The sequence below is a fragment of the Oppia nitens genome, unplaced genomic scaffold (genome assembly GCF_028296485.1).
Source record: "Oppia nitens isolate AA-2021 unplaced genomic scaffold, nextdenovo-longstitch-racon4-pilon3 scaffold33_pilon_pilon_pilon, whole genome shotgun sequence".
Lineage (NCBI taxonomy): Eukaryota > Metazoa > Arthropoda > Arachnida > Sarcoptiformes > Oppiidae > Oppia > Oppia nitens.
The window spans coordinates 492,501-509,876 of record NW_026533214.1 but is presented as its reverse complement, the minus strand read 5'-3'; the positions used below and the strand labels follow the sequence as shown (position 1 = coordinate 509,876).

Here is a 17,376-nt window from a genome sequence, read left to right as displayed (position 1 = left end):
TTGGATGGCATGGCTATGGCTATCCGCCGCCGCATATGATGCCCAACGAAGCGCCGCCCAGTTATGAACCGCCAGGTGTTTCGTCACCGCATTATAATACAGACCCGACAAACAATAACCATAACAACAACACCAATGATAATACTAACCGATCGGAGGAGGTGTTTGTATATAATACAATATAATACAGTATAATATAAAATGTATAATAATATGTTTGATATATCTATTTATTAAATTATAATTTATATAATCAAAAAAATCAAATAAATTCAATTTAATCAATAACAACAAAATCAATAATTTAATTATTTATGTTTTTTTTATATAATAATCAATAATTCAATAAGTGTTTGAAATATTCTTGAAAGTGATTACTTTTTAAAAAAAATCAATAATAATAATAATAATAATAATAATTTTTTTATTTGAATGTTAAAACAATGACCAAAAAGGAGAGACCCCTTAAATATTTAAAATATGTTGCCTATGGCTTATGTATCGTATGTGTTGTATCGTTGATAGTTGTACTGGCCTTACAAACCCCACCGTCTAACCAATCACCTAATAGTGTATATTTATTATATACCGAAATGAACAGGGTAAATTAGTTATTTATTTATTTAAAAAAACAATTAAATGACTAACCATTTAAAAAAAATATTAAAAATTATTTAAAAAAAATTTTTAAAACTATTATTTATTAGCCAAAATGTACAAAAAATAGATAATTTTTATGTCTAAAATAATTAAATTATAATAATAATAATCAAAAAATTAATTTTACAAAATTGTTTTTAAATATATATATTAATAATAATAAATATTTATACTATTTAAAATTTTAATTATAGTTATTAATTATTAATAAATTATTACTACAATTAAATAGCTATAATAGTTATAATAGTAAACTAAATAATAAATAATATATTGTATATACAGTATATATATATAATATAAAATATATATATTTTTTAACTAAATAAATATAAAAGAGATAAAGGGTTTCAATAAATAAAATAAAATATATGTGTTTAGATTAATATCTATTTAATAATAATAATAATAATTGATTTAATTTATATTGTATTTTATAACAGAAAACATTTACTGGACTATTGGTAACGTTCGGTGTGATCGGTATAGTCGTCCAATTGATAGCTATGTTCGGTATATTCAAACAACACTACTGGTCGCTAATCGGCTACAGTATAGTGACCAGTATAATGGCCGGTCTGTGTCTGGCCGCTGCCATTATCGGCCAGATCGGACTTAGCAGCTACAACAGCAACAGTATCGGCAGCTATGCCGGTGTCTGGTATCTGACTGTCCTGTTGTTTGTCTGTTCCGCAACTACCAGTTCACTGGCCAAACGTTTGCGCCAGTTGGCCAAATCGACCAGTACGATTGTCTACGTTGATCCGATGACCAATCAAAATGTTATCTACCAGGTCCCGAGTGGTCGGACTACATATTTGGTACCGGGTGGTCAACAACAACAGCAATTACAAGCACCTGGTGGTGATGGTACTAGTAGTCTACCGGTTAATCAACCAATCGGTAGTTACGGACCATACCATCAGCAGCAACAGCAACGGCAGTCTCCTACTGGAGTTCCCGATCATCAGCCGTTTGGCGGATTTCCCGTCGGTTATGGACAACATCCGGGAATGATAATCAATCCGGCAATTGGTCAACAATACGGTGAAGCCGGGCCATCATCATCGTCATCGGCGGCTTATATTGGCGGTCATGGCTATGGCTATCCGCCACCACATGTGATGCCCAACGAAGCGCCGCCCAGTTATGAACCGCCAGGTGTTTCGTCACCGCATTATAATACAAACCCGACAAACAATGATAACAACACCGATGATAATACTAACCGACCGGAGGAGGTGTTTGTACCCCCTGTTGTCTCATCGGGTAAAACAATGCCACCCGAACCCCATTGGAGATCATAAAAACACATATTACTTATTAAATATATTTATTTTTTTTAAACAAAACACATTTATATGGAAAATAATTTTGTTTATATTTTGTAAAATATTTTTTGTTTGTTTGTTAATTATTATTATGTATTTTATTTTCTAAATAAATTAATTGCTTATCATATTATGAATATTTATTTATAAATAGTAATAATAATTAATAGTATTATAATTTTTTTGTGTAAATTTTTATTTTAAAAAATTTAAAATAATAAATAGATATGTTTTAAACAAATAAAAATATTATTTAATTAATTTGTTAAAATTGTTTTATTATTTTTTTTTATCAATAGATAGCAAAAAAAATTCCTACTAATAAATTATAACTTTTTTTACAAAATCAACAAGTAATAAATTTATTTCATTGTATATATATACATACAGTATATATATATATATATATATATATATGTAACGGTATATATATATATCACTTAACTTTTAATACAGTACTTAAAATAATAATAATTATTATTAGTATTATTATCTAAAAAAAAATGAGCGACATTTTTATATACATTATAATATAATAATAATAAAAAGTTTATTATATAATATATAAGTTTATAATAAATGTTTATTAATATGTTTTCATATACTTATAAAAAATATATATTATTTATATAAAAAATAAAAATCAAATAAATTAAAAATAAATTAATTATTTAATGTTTTTATTCAATTAGTAAATTAATATTCTAGTGATTACTTATTATATATTTTTTTTGTCTATAAATCAATAATAATAATAATAATAATTTCAATCATCAACAACAACAGTAAAATTATGACCAAAACTGATAAACCGTTTAAATGTCTGAAATATTTTTCGTACGGCTTATGTATCATATGTGTCGTTACGTTAATTGTTGTACTGGTTTTACAATCGCCCCGATCTAGCGATAGATCAAATGCACAATATTTTCTATATATTTATATGCACAAGGTAAATGTTTTAAAAATTGTTTTTTTTAATTTTTAACTAAAAGACAAACAATTATTAAAAAATTACAATAAATTTAATAGTGTTATCTTAATTAGCAAAAAATAAATAAAATAGATATACATTTAAATAGGTATTAAATATAATTTAATTATTAATTGAAATTTTTTTTAAGCATTATTATTATTATTTTTATATTTGATGATAAATTAATTTTAACAATTTATTTTTGTTAAAAATAAAATAAATATTTTTTGAATATTATACTAAAATATTTACTAAATTTATTATTATTATTATTATTAGTAGTAGTAGTATTAGTAGTATTAGTAGTATTAGTAGTAATAGTAGTAGTAGTAGTAGTAGTAGTAGTAGTAGTAGTAATAATAATAATAATAATAATAATAATAATAATAATTCAATTTAATAAACTAGAGTTTTAATTTTAATTGTCAAAAATAATTATGTAAACCAATTATAAATATAATAATAACAAGTTTTTTAATATTTAAGGAAACATTTGCAACACTACTGATAGCGTTCGGTGTGATCGGTATAGTCATACAGTTTGTAGCCGTTTACGGTATATTCAAACAAAACTATTGGTCACTAATCGGCTACAGTATTGTGGCCAGTATACTGGCCGGACTGTGTCTGGGGGCAGCATTTGTCGGCCAAATTGGTTACAGCAATCAGCTAACCGGCAGCTATGCCGGTGCCTGGTTTCTGACTATACTGTTGTTTGCCAGTTCGGGTACGGCCAGTCAACTGGCCAAACGTTTGCGCAAATTGGCCAAATCAACGAGTGTTGTCTACGTTGATCCTATGACCAATGAAAATGTTATCTATCCAGGAGTGGTACCCAGTGGTGGTGGTCGTAGTACAACATATCTAGTATCGGGTGGTCAACAACAACCGGCACCGGGTAGTGATAGCAGCACTAGTAATCTATCTAATCAGCCAATGGGCTCATACGGACAGCCGTATCAGCAGCAGCAGCGGCCGTCTCCTACTGGTGATCCCTATCATCAGCCGTTTGCTGGATATCCCGGTTATCCGACACCACCGGGTTTTCCCGCTTATGGACAACATACGGGAATGTTAATCAATCCGGGGTCAATTGGTCAACAATATGGAGGACCCGGGCCATCATCATCAGCATCGGGTTATATTGGATGGCATGGCTATGGCTATCCGCCGCCGCATGTGATGCCCAACGAAGCGCCGCCCAGTTATGAACCGCCAGGTGTTTCGTCACCGCATTATAATACAAACCCGACAAACAATAGCCATAACAACACCAATGATAATACTAACCGATCGGAGGAGGTGTTTGTACCCCCTGTTGTTGTTGTCTCATCGGGTAAAACAATGCCACCCGAACCTCATTGGAGATAATAAAACACATATTAAATAATATAAATTAAAAAAAATTTTGTTGTTGTTGTATTGTATTTTGTAAAATATTTTTGTGATAAACTAATTGTTAATTATTTTGTTGTTGTTTATTTGATATAATAATAATTAGTATTATTGTGTATTAAATTATTAAATAAAAAACAACATTTTTTTTTGTAATATTATAATTTTAATAAACTAAAAATGTCGAAATTAATTTTAAAAATAATTTACATATATATTTATTATTAATTTAAAAAAAAAATAAATAATACAATACAATAAATATCTATTAACTTTTCTATTATTTCTATTAATTAATATTATAATGTTTAATACAATTAAGTAAAAAAACAAGTTGTTTCAATAATCTATATTATTATTATTATTATTATTATTATTATTATTATTATTATTATTAGATAATACACAATAATAATCAATTATATTATAAAAATTATGATTTTTTTCTATTATCTAATATACAATATTATAGTTAATTGAAATGTCAATAAAATATACTTAAAAAAACAGAGTACATTGATAGTGAATATACTGTAAATATATATCTATAATATATATATATATATATATTAATCAATATATTTAAGTTAATAATAATAATAAAGTTAATTCCCCCCCCCCTACTATAATTGCTTAATAATCAAAAATTATATTAACAATTATATGACAATTACATTGAATATTAGACAATTTTTTTGTATGATAATTGAAGGCAACAACAAAAAACACTTATAATTAAATAATAGTTGCAATAAAATCAATAATTTATGATAATTTTGTAAGTAATTTCATATATCATATATAATATTTAGTTTTAAAAAAAAATTATTTGTAATAATAATTACTTAATAAATAGAAAGTGAAATAAATAAAGTTTATTAGAAAATACTTGTATATATAATAATACAAATAAATTAAATAATAATAATAATATTTTTTTAAAGTGCAACATGCACTTTTAATAATTTATATACAGTATATAAATATTGTAGTTGATTAACTGTTTATTAATTTTTTAAAAAATAAATATTATAAACTATTTAATAAAAAAATTATTTTATTATATTGTTGCGCAAAAAAAAATTATTATCATCATTATGTGTGACATATTATTAAATAAACATTTTTATAATATTGTTATTATATATAATTTAAATTAAATATTTTATTTTTAAATTAATTATTTTTTTAATTAAAAAAAATGTATCAACCTATTTCGGACCAAAAAGATAGACACTATATGTGTCGTAGTGTGCTAGTTACATTTTGTTTGATTACATTAACATCGACAATTATTTTAACATGTATGTCCATCAAATACATTGACAAAAATAATAATAATAATAATAATAATAATAATAATAATAATAATAATAATAATAATCAAATAATAATTAAAAATTATGTAAGTATTTGAAACAAAAAAAACTCAAAATTAAAATGTTAAAAATTAATTTTTTCTAAAAAAAATAGCAATTAACTAAACTATTGGTAATAATTAATGGCACCGTTGGCTGTATTATCCAAATTCTAGGACTGGTAGCTGTTTATAGACTAAATTTTTTCATATTATTAATCTATACGTTAGTAATATTGATGGTAACCTTGCTTAGTTTAACAATAGCTGTATTTTATACAAAATTTCCCGCTGATTGGTATCAATTTATTTTGAACTTTGTTTGTACGCTAATTGCATTGATTTATAGTAGAGTTTTATATAAATTTAATAAATTTATATAAATTAATTAATTGAAATTAATATATATATATATATATACTGTATAATAAATATGATAAATAAAATCTTAGCTATTTTTATTGTTACTAATTTTTTTAAATAATGGAAAAAAATAAATGTTAAGTAAATTGTGTACCAAAAAATGTTATATAAAGTTTATGCAATATATAGTTACATACAATTAATAATAATTATGTATTACAACAATATTTATTAGATTTATGAAATAAATCAAAAAATATTTTATTATTATATCAATAAAAATTTTTTTATTGTAAATACAAAATAGATTATAAATATATTTGATAAATAATAATTTTATATATTTATAAATATATAAATATAATTAAAAAAAAAACATTTCAAACATTTTTAAGTTAGTTTTTTTAATAAGTTATATTTTCAAAAATTAAAAAAAAAACGTAACATTATTTATTAATTGTAAATTTCGAAAAAATTAAATTTAGTTAACTAATTAAAATTAAAATTATTTTTTGTGTAGTATAATATCGTATTATTTTATTTTTATTTCAATAATTATATTAAAATATTGATTATTGTTGATATTACTAATGGCTAATAAAACAATTGATCATGATAATATAACTAATAATAATAATAATAATAATAAATCATGTAATTTTATACTATTGAACGGTACCTATACTATTGGTAAAAGTTATTATGAAAACAATACAAGTTTCAACTATACATTTAAGACACTAACCTATTTGATCGCGATAAATTTTGTGGCCATAATTATTATAGTACCATTGCGTAACCATTTTGTAGTATACGATAATGATCAAGATAGAAATGTAACTGGATGATTTTCAAAAAAAAATTATTAATTATTTTTTAATATTAATATATATTTATATAGTATATATATATAGTTATATATAAAGTTATATATATATAGTTATATATAAAGTTATATATATATAGTTATATATAAAGTAATTTAAGTAAATAATCAATTTATTATTACGAAAAATAATTAATTAAAAAAATTAATAATAATTTAATTAATTATTATTAATTAATATTACTATATACGTACCGTATATATATATATATTTATAGTTATAATTTAATAGTAATTTAATTGAATCACTTTATTATTATAGCATTTATTATTATTAATACAACAAAAAATAATTAATTAGTAAATTAATGATAATTTCATTAAACAAAAAAAATTAATTTTTTCCTTAAACTAATATTAATTAAAAAAATAAGTTAAATATTTTTTTCTGTTTATACATATATGTATATATAGTCAGCCATAAACTGGGAACTGGGTGTACATATAACCGGACTGATTGTCCAATTAATTGGTTTGTTTGCCATTGTTTGGCGCGTCAACTATCTGGTAGTCCTTGGCTATTGTCTATCTATACTGGCAATCAGCTTGGTGAGTCTAGTACCGGCACTGGGATATCAATTTGTGGGTGACTGGTGTCTAACTGGACTATACATTTTATGTATAACATTATCTTCATGGTTAGCCTATCAAATTAGACGCCTCCTAATCAACCAATTGATTGATACAGAAGCCAATATATGTACCGTTCATAGGATAGTCCATGACTTGAATGGACAACGATGTCGATTATGATACTAATCAGACACTAACCGGTGCCCCCATTAATACCGAAGCCATTAATAATAGTAATAGTAATCATATGATAAAACTGTTAAAAAAGTTTTTTAAGTAATTTTTTTAAAAATAAAAAAATGTTATAAAATATATATTAATATATAAATAAATGATTCGGTTTTTTATAATAATAATAATAATTATTATTATGATATTTTCGCACAATTAAGCAATTTTTTAATAATATTAATTAAAAAATTATATTTATTAATAAATAATAATAATAATAAAAGTTTTGATAGTTATTTAAAAAAACACAATTGTATTTATTTATTTAGTAATAAATTTAATAATTTATTTTTTTGTAAAGTTTTCAATTTATAAAAATATATTATTCTATTATATTATATACAATTACTTTATATTGTTTTATTTATTTATTTAATAATTAATAAATAAATAAATATTTAATAATAAATAAAAATTAAAGTACATTTAGGTTATCAGTTTCCATAGTTTTGTATTTATACAAAACAATTGTATTAAATCTACTAAATATCTCTAATGTGTACATAACTATTAATACAGTAGTGTTTCCAACATCACAAAAATTAAAACCTTTATTTTAAAAAAAATATTTATTAATTATTTATTTATATATATATATATATAATTAATAAAAATCAAGTTTTGTTGTAAATTTTTATTTATCACTAATTTATGTAAACACACATACAACAAAATTGAAATGTGAACTAGGTGAAAAAATATTGTTAAAAATATTATTTTTTGTTAAGTTTGTAAGTTTCAAGGATATTCCCCATTAACTTGGCTTAACTAAAATATATTTAATTTGTGTACAAAAAAAAATAAAATAAAAAAATGGCATTGCCTTAACTGCGGTGAGACATGGGAAGCTTGCGGTCAGTAAATATCTCGAGAACCGTAGGTCAGATCTTGCGGTCAAACATATAAAAGTTGTAGACAATAAAAAGTTAGGAACTATGGTCCACATAAAAAAATTTTAGGTCCACCAGGGGGCGCACAAAAAAATAAAACATGAAAATTTTGTATTAAAAAAGCTGCGGTCAGTGTGTAACTGGAAAACCAGTGGTCAGATCTTGCGGTCAAACATATAAAAGTTATAGAGAATGAAAAGATAGAAACAATGGTCCACCTGAAAAAAATCTAGGTCCACCAGGGGGCCCACAAAAAAATAAAAACATGTAAATTTTGTATTAAAAAAATGCGGTCAATGATTATCTGGAAAACCGTTGGTCAGATCTTGCGGTCAAACATATAAAAGTTGTAGACAATAAAAAGATAAAAACTATGGTCCACATAAAAAAATTTTAGGTCCACCAGGGGGCCCACAAAAAAATAAAATCTTACTTTTTTTATTTAAAAGTGGCGGTCAGTGTGTAACTGGAAAACCAGTGGTCAGATCTTGCGGTCAAACATATAAAAGTTATAGAGAATGAAAAGATAGAAACAATGGTCCACCTGAAAAAAATCTAGGTCAACCAGGGGGCCCACAAAAAAATAAAAACATGTAAATTTTGTATTAAAAAAACTGCGGTCAATGATTATCTGGAAAACCGTTGGTCAGATCTTGCGGTCAAACATATAAAAGTTGTAGACAATAAAAAGATAGAAACAATGGTCCTCCTGAAAAAAATCTAGGTCCACCAGGGGGACCACAAAAAAATAAAAACTTGTAAATTTTGTATTAAAAAAGTGGCGGTCACGATGTATCTTTAGAATCGTTGGTCAGATCTTACGGTCAAACATATAAAAGTTGTTGAGAATAAAAAGTTAGGAACTACGGTCCTCCTGAAAAAAATCTAGGTCCACCAGGGGGCCCACAAAAAAAAATAAAACCTCTACTTTTTATTAAAAAAAAGTGGCGGTCAGTGTTTATCTGGAAAACTAGTAGTCAGATCTTGCGGTCAAACATATAAAAGTTATAGAGAATTAAAAGATAGGAACAATGGTCCACCTGAAAAAAATCTAGGTCCACCAGGGAGCCCACAATAAAATAAAACCTTACTTTTTATTGAAAAAAATCTAGGTCCACCAGTTGTTTTTTTTGTGGGCCCCCTGGTGGACCTAAGATTTTTTCAAGTGGATCGTAGTTACTAAAATTTTATTGTCTATAACTTTTATATGTTTGACCGCAAGATCTGACCACTGGTTATTCAAATGATCATTGACCGAAACTTTTTTAATACAAAATTTTCATGTTTTATTTTTTTATTGCGCCCCCTTGTGGACCTAGATTTTTTTAATGTATACCATAGTTCCTATCTTTTTATTGTCTACATCTTTTATATGCTTGACCGCAAAATCTGACCACTGGTTTTCCAAACAAACACTGACCGCCACTTTTTTTAATAATAAGTAGAGGTTTTATTTTTTTTGTGGGCCCCCTGGTGGACCTAGATTTTTTTCAGGTGGACCATTGTTTCTAACTTTTCATTCTCTATAACTTTTATATGTTTGACCGCAAGATCTGACCACTGGTTTTCCAGTTACACACTGACCGCCACTTTTAAATAAAAAAGTAAGATTTTATTTTTTTGTGGGCCCCCTGGTGGACCTAAAATTTTTTTATGAGGACCATAGTTCCTAACTTTTTATTGTCTACAACTTTTATATGTTTGACCGCAAGATCTGACCAACGGTTCTAAAGATACACTCTGACCGCAGCTTTTTTAATACAAAATTTACATGTTTTTATTTTTTTATGGGCCCCCATGTGGACCTAATATTTTTTTATGAAGATCATAGTTCCTAACTTTTTATTGTCTACAACTTTTATATGTTTGACCGCAAGATCTGACAAACGGTTCTAAAGATACACTCTGACCGCAGCTTTTTTAATACAAAATTTTCATGTTTTTATTTTTTTGTGGGCCCCCTGGTGGACCTAAAAATTTTTTATGTGGACCATAGTTCCTAACTTTTTATTGTCTACAACTTTTATATGTTTGACCGCAAGATCTGACCAACGGTTCTCAATGTACATCTTGACCGCCACTTTTTTAATACAAAATTTACATGTTTTTATTTTTTTGTGGGCCCCCATGTGGACCTAATATTTTTTTATGAGGACCATAGTTCCTATCTTTTTATTGTCTACAACTTTTATATGTTTGACCGCAAGATCTGACCAACGGTTTTACAGATAATCATTGACCGCAGCTTTTTTAATACAAAATTTACATGTTTTTATTTTTTTGTGGGCCCCCTGGTGGACCTAAAATTTTTTTATGTGGACCATAGTTCCTAACTTTTTATTGTCTACAACTTTTATATGTTTGACCGCAAGATCTGACCAACGGTTCTCAATGTACACCTTGACCGCCACTTTTTTAATACTAAATTTTCATGTTTTATTTTTTTGTGGGCCCCCTGGTGGACCTAAAATTTTTTTATGTGGACCATAGTTCCTAACTTTTTATTGTCTACAACTTTTATATGTTTGACCGCAAGATCTGACCTACGGTTCTCGAGATAATTACTTACCGCAAGCTTCCCATGTCTCACCGCAGTTAAGGCAATGCCTAAAAAAATACTATTATCTATTAAATTATACACTTTAATAAAATTTTTTTAAAAAAATTGCATCTAGCTAGTGCAAACATTGTGTGTTTTATTTTCCACCTCGTCCATTTTTTTTATTAGTTAATTATTTAACAACAACAAAAAAACAACTAATAAAATATTATTTAAATTATTTTAATAATTAATTTATTAATTTAATTTACTATTTAATTATATAAATTATTATTAATACTATTTTTTGTGTAATTAAATAGTTATTTATAATTAGTATTTATTTTTATTAAATTTTTTTTTTAGAAAAAATTAATTAATTAATTATGAATACTAATAATAGTGATACTAATAATATGTATAATAATAATAATAGTTATAATAATAATAATTTTAATATCAATCAACAACAACAACAACCTATTGATGTTAATACAGTGCTAACTAATAGCTCCGGTATCCGATACCGTAAGAGGACAGTCATGTGTTTTTCATGTATAACATTGATAGCCGGCCTAATTGTGATTAGTCTAGCCATGAATTATATTAATTATATGCATTATGATAGAGATGTACGGTATATATAGTATACTACATAACTGTCCCCTCAAAAAAAAACAATATATATTTATACATGTTTACTAATTATATGTATGTACTTTACCACCCACCCCTTCCCCCCCCATCTCCCAATAGATTGCCACACAATGGGAACTGGGTGTCAACATACCGGCACTGGCCGTACAGTTTGTCGGTTTAGTTGGCGCCCGACGCGAAAACCAGTCGGCCATCTGGTGGTACAGCCTACTGATGGGACTGTTTGCCGGCCTGAGTATCGGTACTGGACTGTTGTCCGATTTTATAGCCAACTGGTTGCTGACTGGCCTGTACTCTATGTGCAGTTGTCTGGCCCTGACGTTTGCCTACGAGTTGCGTCGGCTGCGTCTGAATGCAGCCATTGCCCAGTTATGGCAAACCACCGGTGCTAGCGGTGGTGCCGGTATATCAGTTAGCGGTGGACAGCCGCCGGCTACACAGTTTGGCGGTGGCGGCAGCAATCACGGGGGTGTCATCCAAATGATTAGTCCGGCATCGATGATACAGCCGTCGACAGTCTATCAGCCAACCGGAGCCACTGGTGGTCCTGCTGTTGGTGGTGGTGATGGTGGTGGTAGCGGTCAAGTTTACCCGTTAAATCCCGGTGCCAGTGGTAATGGCTATTGGCAGTATGTCGAGCATCCGCCCAGTTATCAACAATCGGTGACTACTACTACTGATAGACAACAATACAAACTACATCCTCAACCACAACAACAATACTAACTATTATTATTATATCAATTATTATTTGTATATTAATTTTAAAATTAATATACACTGTATTATAATTTTTATTTTTTTAAAAAAAAACTGTTTATGATTGTAATATATATTGATATATATATAAAAATAATAGTAAATTAATTTGTATATTATGTAAAAGTTTTATATTATTTTATTATTTTTTTTTATTAATATGTATTTATAGCATATAATATACAATTGTTTATTAGATATATATAGTATATATAAAGTTTATATTTTATTATTTTTTAAATAAGTTTTTAAATTATATAAAATTAGTTTTTATTATACTATTTTTTAATGTCATATTATAATTATGTCATAAAATACAGTTATTACAGTATATATACTGTATATATATATATATATACGTTATAAATATTTACTATACATTAGGCTAGGCTTAGGAGTATATTACAGTTGTAAATAGTTTTTTTTTTAAAAAACAAAAAATTATAATACAATGTAAAGTATGTATATAAATGTATACAATTTATCGATTACTTTTTAATTTAAGCACATTAATCATTTACAAACAAACAAACAAAATGATGGTGGTAACAATTTAAAAAATTTTATTATATAATTATTTTTTTTAGTAACACAAGCGTATAGCATATACAGCATATATAGTATATCAGCAATTGTTTAGTTATAATATTTTTTTATTATTATTATTCAAAGTTTTTAATTATATAAACTTAGAAAATAATAATAATATTAATAAAATAATTTTTTATCTATATATTATAGTATCATTATATATATATACAGTATATTTTATACATTTTATAATATAGTAGTTTCCATAGTATTTCTAATTGTATTCATCATTAAATAAATATATATATAATATTTAACTATATATTATTATAATAACTACAGTAGTGTTAATTTTACAAGTATAACATAAAATAATAATAATAATAAAAGTAATATGTATTTTTTAATGCTAATTTAATTTTTTTTAATTAAATACTAGTTTGCAATAGTTATATTTAAATTAATTATCAGTACAACTACTATTACTACTACTACTACTAATAATAATATGAATAATTATAATAATAATAATAATGTGATGAAAAAATCTTACATCCGATACCTCAAGTGGATATACATGTGTTTTGCTTGTTTAACAATTATAATTGGCATAATTGTGATCATCCTATCGATCTATCTATACTAATCAAAGCAATTTTAGTTATAATAGAGATGTATGGCCCCATATACTATACACACACAACTGTCCAAATATATATATAATATTTTACATTATCTATCTCTTTCTCTCTCTTTCTATCTCTTTCTCTCTCTTTCTCTCTCTTTCTCTCTCTTTCTCTCTCTTTCTCTCTCTTTCTCTCTCTCTCTCACTTTCTCTCTCTCTCTCTTTCTCTTTCTCTTTCTCTTTCTCTCTCTCTCTTTCTTTATCTCTCTCTCTCTCTCTCTTTCTCTTTTTCTCTCTCTTACTCTCTCTCTCTCTCTCTCTCTCTCTCTCTCTTCTCTCTCTCTCTCTCTCTCTCTCTCTCTCTCTTTCTCTCTCTTTATCTATCTATTTATCATATATATTCTGTATATAGATAGCCACCAAATGGGAACTGGGTGTCAACATACCTGGTCTGGTACTACAGTTTGCCGGTATGTACGGCTACTACACAGAACACGAACCGACAGTTGGATCGTACGGTACACTAATGCTCATGTTTTCGGGCCTGAGTATAGGTCCAGTAATTGTGTCCGATTTCGGGGCCAACTTACTGTTGACGGTCTGGTACTTTGTGTGCAGTTTTCTGGCTATGGCCTATGCCTACGAGTTGCGTCGGCTGAGACTGAATCCGGCCATTTACAGGGCCTGATAGTCATATAGCACCCGGCTATTAGGCTATTATTAGGTACACTATTATTATTAAGGTAACAGTAGTAAATTAGTGTTACCTTCAATCAAAAAAAAGGAAAGTTAGATATTTTTAATATAATAATGTAATTGTATATATTGTATATAACATTAACAAAAAATAATAAAACTATTCAAAAAATAGTTTTTAATATTAAAAAACTATTTCACAATTTTCTAAATATTTATTTTGAATTGTTTTATAAACCAATAAATTAAATATATATATTAATATTATTTTTTGATAAATTATTATTTATTTTAATAATAATAAAAAATAGACATTAACAACTTAATTTTTTGATACTTGATTATTATTTTTATAATTATGATTTTATTGTTAAATAGATTTAATAAAAAGTTTTCAAATTATTTATATTTCAAATTATTATTTATATTATAAACTGTATTATAATTTATCAATTTATATAAAAAAAAACTTTTTATGACTAACTGTAATATATTTGTATAAAATTATAATATTGTTAATAATAAAAATAGTTAAATTAATTATCTTATTTAAAAGTTTTATTATATATAATATATTATATTATTAACATTTTTTTTGTTAACACAAGTACAGGTATATAGAGGATATACAATAAAATATTTATATGTTTAGTTAAATGTTTTATTATATATTTAAAAAAAAAATTAGCAAAAATAATAATAATAATAATAGTTTTTATTATTTAATTTCATTGAATAATTATGTTATAAAATAAAGTTATTCTAAACATTTATAATTTAATTTTAGTTTCAATAGTATTATTAATTATTGCATTTATTTTTATAGCTATATAATAACTTTAGAATTTAGCAAAAAAAAATTATTATTATTATTAGCATATATTTATGAAATTTAATTAAATTTATAATTAAATACTTTCTTAATCTTAAATTAAAAATTGAATTATCACTACTAATATAATATGAATAATATGAATAATAATAATAATTTTATTAATGCCAATCAACCCGTTATTGTCAATAATAATAATAATAATAGTGATGTTAATACTAATGCAATGAAAACATCGGGTTTTCGGTACCGCAAGAGGACAGTCATGTTTTTTTCAAGTATTACATTTATAGCCGGCATTGTTTTGGTCGGCCTTTCCATAAACTGTATTAACAACATCTATAGTGATGATTATTATTGTTATTATTATTATTATTATACTTATAGTTATGTAAGTACTTATACTTGATTTATATAATCTTTTTATTTAATTTTAACATTACGATGCTATTGATAATAATCAGGGTTTTAAAAATGTCAGGCATAAACAATAGATGCCAATTTTGCCAAATGCCTGCCCTGCATCTGCCATGCCCTGGGCATCTATTTTCCGGTGGTTATAGACCTATTATTTTAATTTTGTATTATTAATTAATTTTTTAAAATATTGTTTTTATAATATATTTGCTAGTTGTCTTTAATTAAAAGTTAATATCATTGGAACTACAGTAAATTAATTGTAAATTTAATTAACATGCTAAAAAATGTAAATTACACTTTTTTTATAAATACAGTTGCTTTTTAGCAATTTAATGTGGCAGGCAAATAAAATAGATGACCAAAATGCCAGGCATTTATGGCATCTATTTTGGCATTGCCAGGGCAGGCATTTATTTTTTAAAAACCCTGATAATAATATATTTAAAAAGGGGATAGGGTCTCCTAAAAGTGTACCATACTTAATATGTGACGTGCACTTTAAATTCTGATGTTTTTTTTTATTTAATTAAACCATTTATACAATTGAATAACATTTTTATATATACATAATATTTTACATTCTCCCTCTTTCTCTGTCTGTCTGTCTGTCTGTCTGTCTGTCTGTCTGTCTGTCTGTCTGTCTGTCTGTCTGTCTGTCTGTCTGTCTGTCTGTCTGTCTGTCTGTCTGTCTGTCTGTCTGTCTGTCTGTCTGTCTGTCTGTCTGTCTGTCTGTCTGTCTGTCTGTCTGTCTGTCTGTCTGTCTGTCTGTCTGTCTGTCTGTCTGTCTGTCTGTCTGTCTGTCTGTCTGTCTGTCTGTCTGTCTGTCTGTCTGTCTGTCTGTCTGTCTGTCTGTCTGTCTGTCTGTCTGTCTGTCTGTCTGTCTGTCTGTCTGTCTGTCTGTCTGTCTGTCTGTCTGTCTGTCTGTCTGTCTGTCTGTCTGTCTGTCTGTCTGTCTGTCTGTCTGTCTGTCTGTCTGTCTGTCTGTCTGTCTGTCTGTCTGTCTGTCTGTCTGTCTGTCTGTCTGTCTGTCTGTCTGTCTGTCTGTCTGTCTGTCTGTCTGTCTGTCTGTCTGTCTGTCTGTCTGTCTGTCTGTCTGTCTGTCTGTCTGTCTGTCTGTCTGTCTGTCTGTCTGTCTGTCTGTCTGTCTGTCTGTCTGTCTGTCTGTCTGTCTGTCTGTCTGTCTGTCTGTCTGTCTGTCTGTCTGTCTGTCTGTCTGTCTGTCTGTCTGTCTGTCTGTCTGTCTGTCTGTCTGTCTGTCTGTCTGTCTGTCTGTCTGTCTGTCTGTCTGTCTGTCTGTCTGTCTGTCTGTCTGTCTGTCTGTCTGTCTGTCTGTCTGTCTGTCTGTCTGTCTGTCTGTCTGTCTGTCTGTCTGTCTGTCTGTCTGTCTGTCTGTCTGTCTGTCTGTCTGTCTGTCTGTCTGTCTGTCTGTCTGTCTGTCTGTCTGTCTGTCTGTAGGTATAATATAATTTATTTAATATTTAATTAATAAATATATAAATAATAATAAATAAATAAATAAATAAAATAAAAATCAATATTTAATTCGGTCGCCATTAGCCGCTATACACTTTTGAAGTCGGGAATTCATGCTCCCGACTAATGACTCTAAGTGTTTGGGTGCTTCAGTATCCCAAATGTCTTGGATTTTGTCCATC

At 26.9% G+C, this 17,376-nt stretch overlaps 2 protein-coding genes across 2 annotated transcripts; both read left to right on the top strand.

Moving 5' to 3' along the window:
- The first annotated feature begins 2,784 nt into the window (after positions 1-2,784).
- LOC128956855 (uncharacterized) lies at positions 2,785-4,338 on the top strand. Its single transcript, XM_054302567.1, has 2 exons — positions 2,785-2,943; positions 3,454-4,338. The coding sequence occupies exons 1-2, from the start codon at positions 2,785-2,787 to the stop codon at positions 4,336-4,338; spliced, it is 1,044 nt and encodes a 347-aa protein (XP_054158542.1).
- A 7,327-nt stretch (positions 4,339-11,665) lies between these two features.
- Positions 11,666-12,584, top strand: LOC128956854 (uncharacterized). The gene is made up of 2 exons (XM_054302566.1): positions 11,666-11,833; positions 11,958-12,584. Exons 1-2 carry the CDS (start codon positions 11,744-11,746, stop codon positions 12,582-12,584), a joined length of 717 nt encoding a protein of 238 aa, XP_054158541.1. The 5' UTR covers positions 11,666-11,743.
- Positions 12,585-17,376: the final 4,792 nt, after the last annotated feature.

What these genes read in the sequence shown, in the direction of transcription:
- LOC128956854 (XM_054302566.1), top strand. Translation starts at nt 11,744, where the DNA reads ATGTGTTTTTCATGTATAACATTGATAGCCGGCCTAATTGTGATTAGT. An exon ending in ATATGCATTATGATAGAGAT is followed by an intron (nt 11,834 to 11,957) that starts GTACGGTATATA and finishes ATCTCCCAATAG; the next exon opens with ATTGCCACACAATGGGAACT.
- LOC128956855 (XM_054302567.1), top strand. Translation starts at nt 2,785, where the DNA reads ATGACCAAAACTGATAAACCGTTTAAATGTCTGAAATATTTTTCGTAC. An exon ending in TATATATTTATATGCACAAG is followed by an intron (nt 2,944 to 3,453) that starts GTAAATGTTTTA and finishes TTAATATTTAAG; the next exon opens with GAAACATTTGCAACACTACT.